This window comes from Nuphar pumila, chromosome 8 (genome assembly GCF_984573655.1).
Source record: "Nuphar pumila chromosome 8, dmNupPumi1.hap1.1, whole genome shotgun sequence".
NCBI classification, from domain to species: Eukaryota; Viridiplantae; Streptophyta; class Magnoliopsida; order Nymphaeales; family Nymphaeaceae; genus Nuphar; species Nuphar pumila.
The window spans coordinates 45,165,925-45,185,398 of record NC_143256.1 but is presented as its reverse complement, the minus strand read 5'-3'; the positions used below and the strand labels follow the sequence as shown (position 1 = coordinate 45,185,398).

The following is a 19,474-nucleotide window of genomic DNA, read 5'->3' as shown; positions in this document are numbered from 1 at the left end:
GTGGACACGAAGGGCGTGGTTTGCTTCCCACTCCAAACATGTTAACTCATGCGTAGGGACCAAAACCCATTCCTACTTGCTTCCTTTGTAACAAGAAGGGGCACATCAAGGCGAATTGTTGGCATAATCCAGAGAATAAAGCAAAGGGTCCACAGACAGAAACCAAAAGAAAGTTCTCAAATACCAGAGACAGTGGAGAGATTAAAGAATTGTTGATATCTGCATTGTCAGAGTTAAAATTAAAGCAGAGTGATGAAGGCACCTGGTTTGTCGATTCAGGGGCAGCAACTCATGTAACCGGCAATGCAGGTAAAATTTCAAACCCTATTCCTTATTTCGGAAAAAATAAGATTGTCACTGGAGACGGATCCCACCATCCTGTTTCTCATGTTGGAAAGACTGTCATTCCCATGTCACATTCCACTCTTACTCTTTCTGACGTTCTTCATGCTCCTGACATTAAGAAAAATATTGTCTCTGTCTCCAAACTTATTGATGATAATAATGCTTCAGTTGAATTCACTCCCTTCTCTGTGCAGGTCAAGGACATTCACACGAGGGAAACATTCGCTGAAGGAAAGAGACGAGGCAACATATATGTCTTTGAAGAAGCTCCATGTCATGATGTTCGCCCTTCTCACCTGATTTCGAAGCCTTCACCAGAGTCATGTTCATCCTCTTCTGCCAGTGTTTTTAGTATCTCTGAATGTAATAAGCCATTCTTATGACATAGTAGGTTAGGACATTGTGGGAGTCATTTTATTGAGAAACTTGTTTCTAATAATCTCATTCCAAAAGAAAGTCTTAATGGGGATGAGAGTAGTCATAAATGTTCCAATTGTCTTTTATGCAAGAGTCATGTATTGCCTTTCCATTCCATTAATAAGAGAGCTTCAAAACCTTTTGAGATTATTTGTTCTGATGTGTGGGGACCCGCCCTAATTGTCTTTGGGTCTGGAAGCAGATATTATCTAATCTTTGTTGATAGTTATTCTCGATACACTTGGATATATTTCATAAAAAATAAGTCAGAAGTCTTCTCTTTGTTTCAAAATTTCCTTTCCTTGGTCAAAAACCAATTTTCTGAGTCCATTCAGTTTTTTCAATATGATGGAGGTGGGGAATTTTCATCCCGTGATTTTATTTATTTTCTTCGAAATAACGGAATAGGAAGAAGGGTGTCCTGCCCTCACACTCCTCAACAAAATAGGATTGCTGAACGAAAACATAGACATATCGTTGAAAGTGCCATGAGTATGCTTCATGACAACAATCTTCCCATCAACCTATGGACAAAAACTTTTCATTCTGCCGTGCATGTGATAAATAGATTGCCGATGGTCGTTCTGGAAAATAAGTCTCCTTATCACTGTCTCTTTGGAGCTCATCCTAGTTATCATGATCTGCGTGTTTTTGGATGTGTTTGCTATGTGCATAATGATCGGTCCCTGAGAAACAAGTTTCAAGACAAGGCCCAAAAGTGTAGGTTTGTGGGATACACAGATGACTACAAAGGATATAGGTGTTATGATCCCACCAACAAATGTATCAGAATCTCAAGAAATGTTGTCTTTGATGAACAAAATTTTGATGACAAAGCTGATGCAACGAATATACCAACTGAAGTTTACTATCCTTGGTTGAGTTCAGAACTTTTTGCTAGCTCCAGTGAAGCATGTTCATCAGATTGCGTGCAGTAAGAAGAAGAGATGTCTGAAAACACTGAGACGTCAGGGCCACAGAATTCAGAAAAAGTACCGGGCAGATACAAAGGCATTATCTATTCTAGACAGAGACCGACAACATCAATCCATTCAGATCATGTCTCAGTCAACAATCCGACTCCTTCTCACACTCTTGAGGTCAGAAAAAATCGAGCCGCATACGACATCCCATTGACAGGTGGGTAAGTTATAACAACTTCTCCTTGGATCTTCAACTTTTTTTAACTGCTCTAAATAAGGAAGATGAGCCCACTATGTACTACCAGACATCCACTTCTACCAAGTGGGTAGAGGCCATGAATGATGAAATGCAAGCTTTGCATGAATGTGGAACTTGGGAAGTTGTTCTTAGACCGCCTGACAAAAATGTTGTCGGATGTAAATGGGTCTACAAGATAAAGTACAAGCCAGATGGAACCATTGAACAATACAAGGCAAGGCTCGTGGCAAAAGGATTCACTCAAGAAGCAGGGCAAGACTATGATGAGACTTTTAGTCCGGTTGTAAGAATGAGAACAATTCGAATTATTATTTCTCTGGCTGTTGAACATGGATGGAAGTTGAGTCAGCTTGATGTAAAAAACGCTTTCTTGCATGGGGACTTGAAGGAGGAAGTGTACATGGAACACCCCCCTGGATATCAAGAACAAAATTGTAAAACTCATGTGTGCAGGTTAAAAAGAGCTATCTATGGTCTGAAGCAAGCATCTCACTCTTTGTTTGATAGCTTCTCACTAGAGATTCAGAAACACGGATTTTCACGTTCCATGCTGGATCACTCATTGTTTATTTTCAGAAGTCAGACTGTGACCACTCTGTTATTAATTTATGTCGATGATATTGTTATCACAAGAAACTCTGCGGCCCACATCCAAGAAGTAAAAGACTTACTAGGTCAGAGGTTCAAAATGAAAGATCTTGGAGCTCTGCACTATTTTCTTGGTGTAGAAGTAGATAATCAGGCTCATGGCTTGACACTCACTCGGCACAAGTACACCGTAGATGTTCTCCGCAAGGCAGGCATGAAAGACTGCAAACCTCTGGGAACTCCGAGTGTGCTTCATAAAAAACTTAGCGTTCATGATGGAGATCTGTGTGATGACCCCACCAGGTATCGAAGCATAATAGGAATGTTACAGTACCTCACATTCACTAGACCTGATATTGTTTATTCAGTCAATCAAGTGTCTCAATTTATTCATGCGCCATGTACGGGACATATGAAAGCTGTCAAGAGGATCCTTAGATATCTGAAAGGGACTATTGGGGATGGATTGACATACTCACCACAGCCATATGGCAAAGATGAGCATAGACTCACTGGATATTGTGATGCAGACTGGGCAGGAGATCCTGATGAACGAAGATCTACATTAGGATATTGTGTCTTCATTGAAAGAAATTTAGTCTCTTGGAGCAGTAGAAAACAAAAGGCTATCGTTAGATCAAGTACTGAGGCTGAGTATAGATCTATGGCTGCTGCTATTGCCGAAGTCACATGGATTAGACATCTATTGACTGAAGTAGGAGAAAAGATCTCCCTCACTATTGTGCTATGTGACAACCAAAGTGCTATAAACATGTCATTCAATCCAGTACATCACAGTCGTACTAAGCACATTGAGATTGACCAACACTTTGTGAGACAGAAAGTTGAAGAAAAAGAGATTGAGCCTGAGTTCGTCAATACTGAAAGACAAGTTGCAGACCTATTTACGAAAGGGTTAACAAAGGATCGTTTTTGGACGCTTAAAGGCAAGTTGTGCATGGTCCATAACCATGAAACTTGAGGGGGGGTGAAAAAGGTGAATAGTGTTTCGGGTCTGGATCCTGTACCAGACCCGAATTCACTCATGCATTAGCCCAGACCCGAGTTCATTCTTGTATAAGTGTATAAGCCTGTTTTTTTATTTGTATCCGGGTTCGGATATTACACCAGACCCGACCCGACCCACTCTGTACACTTAAGTGTATTAATAAAGGCATTAGGTCACGATTTCTGTAATGAAGAAATCGTGACAGCCGCAATCGATTTTTTGCTTTCTCTCTCTCTCTCTCTCCCTCTTCTCTTTCTCAATATAGGTACAGATGAAAAACTTTCAGCATTCACTTGTGATCTGCATCCATCTCCCGAACGAAACTGCATCACTCAGCTAGTTACCTGTCTTAACCATCCTCCATGATGAGGGCAATCTATGTTTGAGATGGATATATTTTTTTAACTTTTTCTGTGAGTTGGTGCATGAGTGCATGGTTTTTTTGTGCTAGTTAAAAGTCTACAGCAACATATTTATAGGTCCTAGATATATTTTGAAGTTTTCCAGAAACATGTTCTTATAGGTGAGAGCTCTTATTGCAGATGTGCGAACTCAGGGGATGTATCAACTTCTAGATTCTGGGTTCATTGGTTTGATATTTTCGTGTTTTAGTGAGGATTCCCAGAAGGTACGTACACATTGTATGATATCTGATATTTCATTTCTTTGCTCTCATTTGGGGACCGTTGCAGGTGGGAAGAATCCAGGTGATTGCTTTCCAATCATTGGATGGGAAGCAAAAGAGCTTTTCAAGACCTCAGCATCCTAATGCTAACAGTGGGGTCTCGATTATAGATGTTGAATCTTCCTGGAGTTCATCAGAAAATGTGCTATCAACATCTGGATCTGTCAGGGATGAAAGCATCCTCCAGGATACTTCTGATTCACAAACTACACCTAAAAGTGCAAGGGTATTTTTCTTTTTATCTATGAGCATCGTTTGCTATGTTTTTTATGGCCCTAAACCCAGTGCACGTGTTTACTGAAGTAATGGCTTATTTTATATCTTCTTTCAAGCCGTTGTGGCTATACTGAGCATAATGTGTTTATATAGTGCAATCTGAAAGTTATGATATGAAACACAATTAGCAGACAGCTATGCACTCAAAAGCGCTAAGTGGAGGCTGGACAACAGCTCCCCAGGCATGTTGGTGAAAATCTAGAAACCCAAATAATACATTATTTTACAAAAAAATTAAATTTTAAAAAGCTAAAAATTGAACAGTATGAAAATTTAAAAAAATGCTATGTTGTGGTGATATGTTTTGTTACTATTATGAATAAAGTTAATAGTTCTTTTTAATTGCGATTCTGGGCACTCATCTATCACCTAGGCATTGGCTAGGTGCTACGTGAGCATCTAAATGTGCTTTTAACTGCACCGGCACACAATTTTACAATCTAAATTACATATTAAAGTAGGTAATGAAAAAAGTTGAAAGCTTTTGAAGTTTTGTATATGAATTTTTAAGAGGAAAAAGGACATGTGAAGTACAAAAAAAAGAGAAAAGAATATGGGAAAAACACCATCAGTTGATCCTATCAAAGCCTATTACTGAAGCCCCAATCTGACTGATATCTGAACCAGCAATTTCTCCTTGACAGAGACAAATTGAGCTTTGGGTACAGTTGTGAATCTAATAAATATCATCCTCCTTACCCCTAAGTTTTCTTTTATTTCTTTCTAGCTAGATGTGCCACCAGATGAGGAATAACCACTATTTCCTTGTCAGCTTTCATCTCTTCCGTTGTCTCCTCACCCAAGGCAAAAGAAGGACCAGTATAGAAGAAGAAAGCGCAGTACTGCATTCTAACCAGGCTAAGGCTAATAACCTTTAAAATTGACACACCCAGTATAGATGCCATTTATATTTTTCATCTTTCTAGCACATCAGACCACAGGACACCAAATGGAACCTCTATGTTTAGTACTGATTTCAGATGAACCTTATCTAGAGCAAAAAGCCACAAGAAAGATGCCCACTTTGAGATGTTGACAGGGACCATCTAGCTACTTCGTTGTTTATTTGATTGGTAGTAATGAATAAACAAAATAAATTGCACAAATAGTTTTGTTGTTTTCCTTGTTGCTTTCTATTGTGTGGTTATTTTTTTCCTTTAAAACCTTTTTTAATAGGGAAATAATGTGTGGGTTGAGTTATGCATCAATTTTTTGGACTTTATTTTTCAGACCAAGTTGTTGGCATAGAATCTTTTCTTTTTTCTTTTACTGACATTTGGTTCTATCAATTCCATTGAACTAGGGTAAAGGGACTCCCAATAGTTCTTTTTCTTTTCTATGCTATCACATATTTTTTGGTTGACTTGATTGTCAAAAATGGGACCCCACTCTGCATGGGTCTGCACGAAAAAAGGTGAAACAAGTATGGAGAAGCACAGACAAAAGAACACATACAACCAAAAGAAATGCTTAATCTTTCTTATTGTTAGATGTCCCTTGTATACTTATCTTTAAACTGTACATGTGCAACAACAATGGCCATTTTATTTTTCAAAAACCTATTCTGGGTGGCAGTTATAGGGTTCATAAGCAGAATCAACAACTTGATTTTCACCTTGACTGAATAGTAATACCTTTTTGTCTTCTATCTTCTCATGGACAAACTGTTGATCTGATTTAATATTTTTGTGTTACCACTTAGCTGGATTAGTAGAAGACATTTTAAATGGAAGGTTCTTGTTTCAGTGGTGTGGGTTGCATGGCGAACAGGAAAAATAAAAAAATTGCAAAATTGTCTTTCTAAGAGAATTTTTGCCAAGCTTCATATCTACAGTGCCCCATATCTGTTTTAATATTAGCCACAGTAGCTCTGAGGGAAATTTGATAAGGTAGCTGGTTTTAATCTCTATGTCATGCATATTTCTTGATGCAATTTGATATGATAAAATCCTGATAAATTTAAAATATTGCCTTTTTCAATATATCATAATTTTAATGTTTTCTGAAATTTGTGATTTTCATAATTTTCTTTTGCTATAGAAATTTAAAATTTTATTTTAATATACCAGATTTACTTCCATGCTTTCAGTGTGTATCCTTTGGACCACACTTCATCCAGGGCATGTTTGCAATGCCTTGTTGTTCTTGGATATTGTGATTGTAAATCACAATCACCATACTTTCTCAAGGTGAGTGAAACATAAAAATGTACTAGTTGTGACTGTGGTTGTATTTTCCTGTTTTTGCCTTGAATCTTGTGAAAGCTGTTCACAAGTTTGACCTTGTGACCAACAATCACAGCTTCTGCTTTCTCAGCTTCTACTTTCTCACCCGTGACGAAAGCAAACATGCCCCTAATGTGCAAATTTTAACTATTCTTCATATTTGTTGCACTATTCCTTGTTTAGAAAAGTAAAGGTTTTTTTCCCTCTCTTTTGCATTTGATATTTGTGCTTTTGTAGCTCTATGGCAACTCAGTTACCACTTCTTTTGTAACGTCTTTACTGTATCTTGTTAGGGTATAGGGAGAAATATTTCTCCATCCGATTTGGAGGAATTTTTTGCTCATGCAGATGTCAACCAAGTAGGGAGGGGGAAGTCAAAATCAGAACCTCTTGCATTTTACCACCATAATGACATCTTGCAACAAACAATTGATATTAATCCTATGGATATGACAGCTGGTATGCAGGAGGCCATGCATCGTTCAAATTTAGATATGAGGTAGCTCATGTGTAATTGATCTATTGTGTTCTAATTTGTGTTTTATTTCGTCTCTTGGGAGATCTTTTGTAGTTGCTGATTACCTCAAGCTACTCAACATGCGTGCATAAATAAATGCTCTTTTTAATAACATATAATCATGCTAATCTTGTTTAACTGATTTTTCATTCTATAGGAAAATAAGAATGACATAAAGGATATATATATATATTTTGTTTTACTGATGTATCATTCTATAGGAAAATAAGAATGACATAAAGGATATATATATATATATATATATATATATAGAGAGAGAGAGAGAGAGAGAGAGAGAGAGAGAGAGAGAGAGAGAGAGAGAGAGAGAGAGAGAGAGAGTAATGTGTAGCTTTCAAACCACTTATCTCCCAGACCATTTTAAAAACCATACTTGCTTGTTTTTTTGTTTAATCCAAACCCGTAGATGTGTTTATCATTACTTATTCACTAAAAACCATGCTTTGGATCGAATCAATGTGACAAGAATTCCTGATTTTTAGTTAATCAATTTTTTGGTGTAATACGAAACATTGATTTTTTTTGTTGAGCTAAAAACACGTCTAAACATGAAAATTGTTTAAAATAATACATGTTTTCTACTAAATACGACATAGAGGTCACATCTATGAGTTTAGATTAAACAAAAAACACATTCCAATATGATTTTAAAAAGTGTTTGGGAAGGTTTGTAAGCTCTTGACACAAACGGATGCACGCAGGTGATGGACGCTTAACACGCACTGTATTAAAAAGGGCTTTTAGCTGCGCTTTTGAAGCACCTTTAAAGGTTTCGATGACATTTTGACCATTAGCGGCGCTTCAAAAGCACTGCTAAAGGCCCTTTATATACATGGCACATTGTTGAGCTCTCAACATGCCTTGTGTATAAAGGACTTTAGCGGATTTTCAAAAGTGCTGCTAAAGGTCCTTTTAATGCAGAGCTCACACTGAGCGTCCATCACATGCACGATGGACGCTCAACGCGCGCCCATTTGCGTCATGCACAAAGGTGGTTAGGCATCTACCACTTTTTTTTTTTCTCTCTCTCTCTCTCTATATATATAGGGTTAATATTTGGTGCTATTGAAGGCAAAAAACTCATCATCATCAAGCCTTATCCCAACTAGATGGGGTCGACTTTACGAGTTTTGTTTCTCCATTCCTATCTAGAGCAAAGACTTCGGTCGCCTTACAATCTTTCTTGTCACCTCTAATTGCCTCCTTGCAAGTCTTCATTGGTCTTCCTCTTTTCCTAAGTCCTACTTGTATTATGTCAATCTTTAGTTGTATTATGTCAATCTTTTTCACAGGCGCTGTTGAGGTCTTTATGCAACATGTCCAAACCATCTTAAACAACATTCACTTATTTTATCCTTTATTGGTCTGTCTTTTAGATGCATTCTAATATATTCATTTCTAATTTTATCCTTTCTTGTAACCCCAAACATCCATCTTAACATACGCATCTCTACAACATGCACTCCATCTTCTTGTCGTTTTTAGTTGTGCAACATTCATCCCCATATATTAGGGCTGGTCTTAAAGCAGTCTTGTATAAACGTCTTTTCAATCGTAGAGGTACTATTTTATCACATAACGCACCACTATCCTGTCTCCACTTAACCTTGTGAAAATATCTTCAAGAAGATCAAGTTCAAAGATGACTTGATTAACCCACTATATTCACAACGAAAAATATGTGTACAAAGACACAAAATAACACTCACAAGTACAAATGCACAAAGGCATAAAAAAGAGTATTATTGAGAGAGAGAGCTTTACAAAAAGCTTGGAGATTACATGGGGCAATGCCCCTTATTTATAGACAAAATGGGGTCCAAGGAGGGGCTCCCATAGGGACGTTGGAGCCCCTCCAACGGTCATATTCCAACGTCTCTATGGTGGACCCCTCCTATAATATTAAAAAAAAATTAAAATTAAAAATAAAAAATAAAAGAAAAAGAAAAAAAAAGAAAAACAAAAAGAAAAAGAAGCATATTCAAATGAATATGCGTGTTACATGTGAAAAGACTATATTACCCCTAATGGGTATTACAATATATATTTATAGGTAGATAGATACATAGACATATATATGTATATATTGTAATGATGTATGCGGAAATAGATACGAGGAATGCTAAAGCATACCCAATGTCCTATAAAGGACAACCACAAGTGCAATCGCAATGAACAAGTCCACAAGGGACAAATACAAAAGAGCCAACAAGGGCTTACAAAAGAAAAGATGTTATCAGAAGGGCTTGAAAAAGCCTACTTTATAATGGGGTGAACACCCTTATTTATACAGCTGAAAAAGGGAGACAGATGGCTATAAAAGGAGGCAACATTGGGGGGCCCAACTAGGAGTTGTTGGGCCCCTAACGGTCATATTAATGACCGTTGAGGGTCTCAACGACTCTTAGTTGTGACCCTCAATGCATTACAATGTTTAAAAAAAAAAAAAAGATAAAACTAAAAAAAAGAAAAAAAGAAAAAAAGAAAAAAACAAAAAAACAAAAAAATAAAAGACAATACTACCCCTATTGAGTAGATTTACAGAAATACCTATTATCGGGTATAAAGTAATATATATATATATATATATATATATATATATACTTAAGTACATATGTTTTAACACCCTCCCTCAAGCTTTACGGGGAGATGACCGAAAGCTTGTTGAGCAGAAATATAAAACGAGGAGCGCAAGAGCTTTGGTGAAGAAGCCCGCCAACTGGTACTCGGATGTAACGTATGGCAATGTGATAGTTCCTCTTAGATATTCATCACATACAAAGTGACAATCCATCTCAATGTGTTTCGTACGCTCGTTGAATGTGTGGTTGCTTGCGATATAAATTGCACTTTTATTTTCACAACACATCTTCGACAGTGTAGAGATGACTATGCTCATATCAATAAAAAGACTTCGAAGCCACACAAGCTTCATGGTTGTAGTGGCCATTGCACGATATTCAACTTCTGTTGAGGACAATGATACTTTTTGCTGCTTCTTGCATCTTCAAGAAATCATAGTCACTTAAAAACACACAGAAATCTGTAGTTGAGACTCTATCATTGGGATTTCCTCCCTAATCAGCATCACTATAAGCAAATAAATCAAGTGACGATGATGAGAAAAGAAAAACTCCCTTTGTTATAGTGTTTTTAATGTATCTGATGATTCTTAAGACTGCACTCATGTGTACGGTTGTAGGTGCATGTTGAAAGTGACTAACTGAATGAATTGCATGAGCTATGTTTAGTCGAGTGATGGATAAGTATGTCAGAGACCCGACAAGTTAACGGTACGGAGTAGGATCTTCAAGAAGTGTCACATCTTCCAACCTCAATTTGGCATTAATAACTTCAGGGGTTTTTGTCTTGTCATCTGAAATATCAAACTTTGAACAAATGTCCGCTACAAGTTTCATTTGAGAAAGAATCCACCCTCTGGGGGAGTACGCCTGTAAAACCCACAATAAAAAAAAAATTTGTTTTGGACCCGGGCCGGGCTGGGTCGGGTCCGGACCCGACCCGGGCCCCTTTTCTTTAGGGTTTTAACATAACCAGACTCAGGATCCCGAGCGCCGCACCCCCCCCCCCCCTTTATCCCCCTTCGTTTTCGGGTGGATTAGGGAAACCCACTGGGGTTTCCCCTTTCATCACCCCTGGGGCCTTTAAGTTCCTCATGGGAGGGCGAGGGGAGGCACGCCTCCCTCTCGCAGCCCTTCGCCCCCCCTATACCGACCTCCTCCTTCCCTGCGCACCCCTCCAGTGCCTCCAATGCCGCCGCTGCCGGCCACCGCCTCCCAGGTACGCCGTCTGCACCCTTTTCTCCTCCATCTTCTCTTCCTCACCCCCTCTCTGTCACCTCGTCGGGAGGCCGACAGGCGGATCACAGCCCCTGCCGCGGCCTCCCACCACCTCCTGTGCCCATTGGGGGCCCGACAGGTGGCCTATGGGGCCCCTGTCGTTTCCTTCTCCTTCTGGGATTCGCCGGAGTGCCGGCAGGGGACCTATGGCCCCTGCGACACCCCCCTTTTTCTGCCACCTTCGTGCTGTCGGCAGGGGCCCCTCCCCTACCGTCTCGTGGCCGTCGGCAGGGGCTGGCTCCCCTGCCGTCTGGTGCTTTCGGCAGGGGCTGGCCCCCTGCCGCTTCGTGGTCGTCGGCAGGGGCTGACCCCTGTCGTTCTGTTCTTTCGGCAGGGACTGGCTTCCTGTCGTCCTGTGCTTTCGGCAGGGGCTGGCCCCCTGCCACTTCGTGCTGTCGGCAGGGGCTCAGCCCCTGCCACTTCGTTGTTGTCGGCAGGGGCTCAGCCTCTGCCACTTCGTTGTTGTCGGCAGGGGCTCAGCCTCTGCCACTTCGTGGCCGTCGGCAGGGGCTCAGCCTCTGCCACTTCGTGGCCGTCGGCAGGGGCTGGCCCCTCCTGCCGTCTCGTGCTGTCGGCAGGGGCTGGCCCCCTGCCACTTCGGTGCTGTCGGCAGGGGCTCAGCCCCTGCCACCTGGTGGTTGTCGGCAGGGGCTCAGCCCCTGATGCTTCGCTGCTGTCGGCAGGGGCTTAGCCCGTGCTGCTTCGCTGCTGTCGGCAGGGGCTCAACCCCTGCTGTTTCGTTGCGGTCGGCAGGGGCTAGCCCCCCTGCCGCCTCGTTGTTTTTTGTGACAGGGGCTCATCCCCTGTCGCCCCGCTGTTGTCGGCAGGCAAGGGCTCGCTCCCCTGTCGCTTGTCTGTTTTCGGCCAGCAGGGGCACACCCCTGCTGCCTCTCTCTCTTTTCCAATCGACAGGCCTGTTTTTTCTATTTCTCCGCATGATAAATAGAGTAGCGCTGGATTCTCATACTTTTGCAGACATCGTATCGAACCCCGCTCTAGCTCCGCGGCCTGAGCCTCGTATCATCTACACGCGTAGACACACGCAACTGCACGACATCCCGAGGTAGGGGAAAGTCGCACGAAGGGTTTGTATGAATGAAATAAAATTATAAGGATTCTGTGATAGAATAGTTTATTTGGCATGCATTCTCACTCTTAGAATTTCTTAACTGGTGATTGTCTGTGTTGTGTTTCTGCATCCGTATTCTTTTGAAATTACATGCTTATTGTGAGCTCTACGAGTAGACTCATTGCTAGAAAGACCTTATTACTGTATTTTCGCCTTGCTCACTGTTATAAGTTACTATAAATGCCTTATTGGTTATTGTCTGATGAATCTTGTATGCGACTTCTTGGTTCTTAGTATTCGAGCATGCCAAGTATAATGCAGACTTTTATAAAACTTTGTGATGGGTTATCTATCGAGAACCCACAAATTTACTTTCGTAATTAGACCTGAAGACAAGTATGATACAAATAGTACGGGAGGTCATTGAGTACCTTGAAGTGATCAAGCAACTCCTTATTGATCTCAATGAGATAATACCGGCCTCCACAGGCCCATTTGCTCATAGAGCAATACATGTCATGTATGAACCAAAACAATCATAAAACATTATGTTGCCCTCTCATCGTAGTTGTATCTCTAGGAAGGTACGATCGTACTTTTGGACAAGTACGTCCCATGTGGGTTACGATGGTTGGATGATGAGGTTGTAGCAACCTCGATGCGTGCATTTAGCACAATGCTGAGATCACATAAATGGTGACCATTCACCTTCACAAGCAAGATGCTCGAGTGGGTCTAATAGACCAGAGCATGTAGGATGGGGCGGCGGTTAAGAAACTCCCGTCGTACCCATTCGACCTTCACGGTTCATCAAGGGAGAGGATGGATGGTACAAAAACTTCGATGGACAGGTTGTTAACAACCACCCCACGGGCAAAAGACTCGGTTTCCCGAGTCATCGGAGTTAGGAGAATTGGGATTACCATAAATTATCCTAGGTGGTAACTCCCAGGTACTTCTGCAGAAGTTGGATGCATCCATGGGCCACGAATGCCTTTGGGGATTTACTCTCTTGGTCACTGACCGTCCCCTTAGGAGCGGACTCAGTCAGCCATCCGGGTTAATGAAAACACCTGACATAATAAACCCACAGATCGGTCTCGGCTGTTTCTACGTTTCACGTCTGTCCCACAGGCCAGTTAATATCAGAACTTAAAGAATATCTTTTAAATAGTTGTAGATGATTGGGAGTCACACTCTGTGAATTACTTCAAACAATAGCTCTTTGCATATGTTACACTTGTTAGAATACATTACAATTGTATTTGTTGTTTTAATATAATAAATTGTTTCTCTCATGAATGTCCTGCTTTATTTTATTCTACTTATCTGTTTGTGTACCTACTGGTTTGTTATAAAACTGACCCATTTCATGGGCAGGTGAGGAGTAAGACTTCACAGGCGGCCGATGGCGTGGTGCAATATGGATCAAGATTTATCTTCTTTCTGCTGGCGGCTTGGCTCTGAGTCTTTTTGAATTTTCTTTAGATTATTGAACTTTGAAAAAATGCTCATTTTGTAATAAACTGCAGATTTTTAATCTATTGCCTTATTTCCTCAATTCCGTTAAGTTGTTGTTCATGTGAATGATGGTTATTCAGCTAACGTACCCAGGATTGTTGACTTGTGCTCCTTTCTAAATGTCTTCTGCTGTCATTTTTAAAAGTTAAAACTTTAAATCTTTGAAAGGTTTTTTCGATAATGTTTTCGAAATTACAAGTCGAAATTTTGGGGCGTTACAACGCCACTTCAATACCTAAAAAATATCTTAAGAATCCAAGATCAAACATGTCCAAATTTTCTTACCCTAGGCGGTTGATCCATGTAAACCTCTTCATTTAGTTCACCATTCAAAAATGCATTTTTAACATCTAATTGATAAATAAACCATTTTTTAATAGAAGCAACAACAATAAGGGTCTTAACACTAGTCATTCTTGCAACCGGGTCGAAGATTTTCTCATAATCTATGTCGTATTCTTGAAAGTATCCTTTAGCTACTAATCTTGCTTTGCAGCGTTCTGAGTACCCATCGCTCTTAGTTTTGATTTTATAGACCCATCTACATCCTATAGATTTCTTTCCCATAGGTAATGAAGTTATTTCTCAAGTTTTTGCTTTTTCAAGGGCACTAAGTTCTAAGTTCATGGCTTCAACTCATTGGGGAAGATCTTTAGCCTCATTATAGTAGGATGGTTCATGGAATGAGCCTAACGCAATTAGGCATGACCTATATTTTGGTGTTAGTGAATCATAGGAAACAAACCTATTAGGAGGATTGGTGATACAACCAGATCTTCTAAGTGAGGTTTCCTCTATGCTAGAATTTTGGGAGTATTTTTCCAAGGCATTCATGAGAACTTGTTGACCACACCGAATATAGGTTTGAATTGGTCTACTATCATTGTTATCGCTTTCATGTATTATTTCATCAACATTATCATTTTCAATATTGTTAAGAGGAGTGTCCTCTTGGTCATTCAACGAATTTTCATAGGAATCAATTCTTCTTGAGGGAGAAGATCAAACAAGAAAGCATATTCGCTTTCATTAATGTCTTTAGTTTTCTTAAAGCCATTTTCATTTTCCAAAAAGGTTACATCTTTAGGTATATATAGTTTGTTATTTTTGGAGTCGAAGCATCTAAATCCTATTTGATTTTCTCCATAACCTAAGAATACACATTCAATCGCTTTTTGTGATAATTTATCTCTTTTATGTGAAAGAACAAAGCATTTACAACAAAAAATTCTTAATCTATTGAAATCGGGTATTCTTTCAAATAGTTTTTCATAGGGAGATATATTTTGTAAAGATGAAGATGATGAGATCATTCTATTTATCAAATAGATTGATGTTAGAGCGGCTTCGGCCCAAAAATATTTTGGAATTTCTTTTGAAAGAAGAAGAGTCCTAGTAGTTTCCAAAATGTGTATATGTTTTCTTTCGGCTAAACCATTTTGTTGAGGAGTTCTTGGATAAGATTTTTGATGGCAAATTCCATTGGTTTCTAAATAATTTTGAAACTCCTTTGACAAATATTCTCCACCCGAATCGAATCTAAAAATTGATTTTTGACAATCATATGAAATTTCTTAAAAAATGAGAAGACATCAGATTTTAAGTTAAGGAAATAAATCCATACATATCTAGTAAAGTCATTAATAAAATTAACGTAATATGAGTATCCTCCTTTTGATATGATGTGAGAAGGGCCCCACACATCCGAATGAATTAATTCAAAAGGCCTCTTAGACACAAAAGTTCTATTTGTAAAAGGAGTGGATTTCATTTTTCCAAAAATACAATCCCTACAAACAAAATTTTTCTCATTACATTTTTTTTTTCAAAGGAAAAATGATACATTTTTTAGAAACTTGGATGTCAAGTCTTTTGTGCCAAGTTTCAATATTTTTATCTTAGACATAATTACAAAAAGAGTTGGTGGGGAGTTTCAAGTAGCTCATGTAATAGAGATCCCCCTTCCTATGACCTTGCCCAATCTGCTTCACAGACCGTAGATCTTGCACATAGCAACCCTTAGTTGAGAAGGAGATTTCACATCCATGATTGAAAATTTGAGAAAGGGAAAGAAGGTTTAAATTTAGTTGTGGAACAACTCTAACATTTGGCACAAGAATTTGATACATTCGGTTTGCTATATATATTTTTCTTGTCTCAGTTCTGTTTTCATGGGTTCTCCTACCCTGCCATCTAGTTTTCTAGGTCAACTTATCTCCGACAAATTGAATAACACCAACTATTTGACCTGGAAGAGGCAGATACTGCCTTTTATTAGGAGTCTCGATCTCTATGGACACCTAGATGGAACGATTTCTGCACCACCATAATTTATCGTGCAAGATGTTATAGATGATAAAAGGAGAGGCTTCTAACAGGTTGATTCGAAATCTTGAATTTACTACTTGGAGAAAACAAGATCAAGCTATTGTAGCCTACATTACCTCTACTCTTTCACAAGAGGTTCTTGTAGGTATTCCAGATGAGTGCTCAGCGATGGAGTTGTGGGAACAACTTGCGAAAACCTATTCACAAATTTTAGAAGCAAGAATTATGCATTTGAAGATGGAGTTTCAACTCCTAAAGAAAGAGAACATGACTCTTACAGAGTATATGAACAAGGTGATCATCATAGATCAATTGGCTATGGTGGGCTGTGTGATTTCTGATAAGGATAAAGTTCAACAAGCGCTAAACGGGCTTGGATCAGATTATCATATGTTGGTAACATCTCTCTTGTGCCTTCCTTCACTTCATAACTTTGAGGATCTTTGGGCAAAATTGCTACAATATGAAATTCCCATTAAAGGAGAAGATGTAGGCAACAATTCAGGAAGCCAAGAAGTATTGTTTACAGGGACATATTCAGGGAGAGGACGTGGCCACTTTCGAGGAGGACATGGACAAATAAGAAATAATCAAGGGGGGCGTGAATTGTTGCCCACGCCTAGCACATCGTCAGGTGGTTTTTCGGCAAATCACAATTTCAAAAATGTTCCAACATGCTATTTGTGCAACAAAAAGGGACATATCAAGGCAAATTGTTGGCACAACCCGCAAAACAAAGGGAAAATGAATGTCACAGGGTCGTCAAGCAAGGAAAAAGCTGGAGGAAATCAAAGGGATGAAGACAATGTCAAGAGCCTTTTAATATCAGCTTTGTCAGGATTGAATTTCAAACAGGGTGATCAGGGAACTTGGTACATTGATTCTGGAGCTGCAACCCACGTGACAGGTGATATTGGTAAGATTTTGAAACCTATCCCTTATCATGGAAATGCAAGTATTAAAACTGGAGATGGAGCTCTCCATCTAATAACTTACACTGGAAATGTGAATATTCCTCTTTCCGATGGTTCCCTAAAATTGTCCAATGTTTTTTATTCTCCTAATATTATCAAAAATGTCATTTTCGTTTCTAAACTAGTTGATGACATTCACTCTTGCGTCGAATTTACTCCTTCTGTCTGTGTCAAGGATCCACTCACGAAGAAGATGCTCGTTGAGGGAGAGCGAAAGGGAAACATGTATATCCTCAAAGAAACTTCTTCATCTGTTCGTAGAGCTGGATCAAAATCGTCCATTGATCAGTCATTCAAATTGGATTCATCTAAGGATTGTTTGAGTTTGTCCTCGTATAATAAGCCAAATATTTGGCATCGTCGTTTGGGTCATTGTAATAACTCTTTTCTTGAGAAACTTGTGTCGAGCGGTCTTATTTCAAAGTTAAGTCCGTATAATAAGGTTGATGGTTTCCTTTGTTCTGGTTGTCAGTTGTGTAAGAGTCATGTACTTCCCTTTAATTCAATAAATGAAAGAGCTTCTTTTCCTTTTGAACTTGTTCATTCTGATGTTTGGGGACCTGCTCCACAACCCTCTTTATCTGGTAGTCGTTACTATGTCACATTCATTGATAGTTATTCCAGATATACTTGGATTTATTTTATGAAATACAAATCTGAGGTATTCAAATTCTTTCATTTATTTCATGCTCTTGTTGTCAATCAATTTTCGACAAGTATTCAACATTTTCAGTGTGACGGACGGGGAGAGTATCTATCAAAGGAATTGATTGAATTTCTTCAAAATAATGGGATAAGATCTTGCCCACACACACCACAACAAAATGGGGTTGCGGAAAGAAAACATCGTCATATTGTTGAAAGTGCCCTAAATATGTTGCATGACACCCATATTCCTTTAAGTCTTTGGACAAAAGCTTTCCACTCTGCGGTTTATGTAATAAATCGCTTACCGATGAGATTGTTGAATAATTTGACTCCTTATTTCGTGTTGATTGGTACCTAGCCTCAATACAGTCAACTACGAGTGTTTGGATGTGTATGCTATGTTCACATTGACAGTTTTCAACGTAACAAATTTCAGGATAAAGCTTGTAGATGCAGGTTTGTTGGGTATGCTGATGAATATAAAGGATATCGATGCTATGATCCGGACACTCGACACATTAAAATCTCACGAAACGTTGTCTTTGATGAGAGCAATGTTCAGGACTTGAACAAAGAAGCAAGGGTTACCAAGGAAGAAGAAAGCTATCAGCCGTGGCTAGCAAATGAATTATTTGACCAGCTAGAGATGGATAACTCTGCTCCATGTCATACAGTGATAGATGAGTGTGAGCCCATGGAAACCAATGCAGAACCTAGTGGGAACGTGTTGACAGTTGCTTAGGAATCTATTGTGTCTCCCATCGTAGAAGAAACCCTGACATCTGGTACAGTTTGTTCAGATGACAGAAGATTTAAATGGCCAGTATATGCCAGGAGAAGAGATACACCCCACATAACTGAGCAAGTCAGACGTTCAGAAAGGATCAGACACCCTATTGAAAGATGGGTAAGCTACGAGAACTTTTTCACAGAAATGCAGTTATTTGTTGCACAAGTTGAAAAACAGGAAGAACCCATCGATTTCTTCCAAGTCTCCTTGTCATCAAAATGGGCAGATATGCTATGAATGAAGAAATGGGAGCCTTGCATGAATGTAGGACCTGAGAAATAGTTCCTAGATCTCCGGATAAGAATGTTGTAGGGTCTAAGTGGGTATATAAAATCAAGTACAAACTTGACGAATTCATTGAAAGATATAAGGCAAGACTAGTCGCTAAAGGCTTCACACAAGTATATAGAGAAGACTATGACGAGACTTTTAGTCCAGTTGAAAAAATGGGAACCATTTGACTTGTGTTATCCTTAGCGGTTCAACGTGAATGGTCTCTAAGTCAACTTGATGTTAAAAATGCATTCTTACATGATGATCTAAAGGAGGAACTTTACATGGAGCAGCCCCTTGGTTATGTAGAAAATAATCCTGAGACACATGTTTGCAGGTTGCGACGAGCTATTTATGGGCTAAAACAAGCATCTTGTTCATGGTTTGACAGTTTCTCTATTGAAGTACAACGATATGGATTCGTCCGTTCTCAACTTGATCATTCATTTGTTAAAATGTAAACTGTAATATATATATATATTATTTAATATTATTATATTTTCTTTTATTATTTTCTTTTTTTTCTTTATTTTCTTTTTTAGCATCTAGTTTAATAGAAACTAGATATTTGATCCAGTCAAGTTCCTGTTGGAACTTGACTGTGCAAATAGCTGTTGGACTGTAGTCCAACAGCTATAATAAATGCTGTTGGACTATAGTCCAACAGCTATAATAATAAATGCTGTTGGACTGTAGTCCAACAGCTATATTAAGAGACGTTGGAATCCAACGTCTCTTTTGGAGAGCTC

General features: G+C 39.3%; 1 protein-coding gene across 2 annotated transcripts in view; it reads left to right on the top strand.

Moving 5' to 3' along the window:
* The window catches only part of LOC149829922 (uncharacterized), a 67,044-nt gene that overhangs the window by 14,366 nt on the left and 33,204 nt on the right, over positions 1-19,474 (top strand). For both annotated transcript variants that reach the window (XM_090016166.1, XM_090016165.1), the window contains 3 exons: positions 4,084-4,169; positions 4,234-4,452; positions 7,021-7,226. In XM_090016166.1, coding sequence (XP_089872292.1) covers positions 4,084-4,169; positions 4,234-4,452; positions 7,021-7,226 — 511 coding nt within the window. The remainder of the gene's footprint in view (positions 1-4,083; positions 4,170-4,233; positions 4,453-7,020; positions 7,227-19,474) is intronic.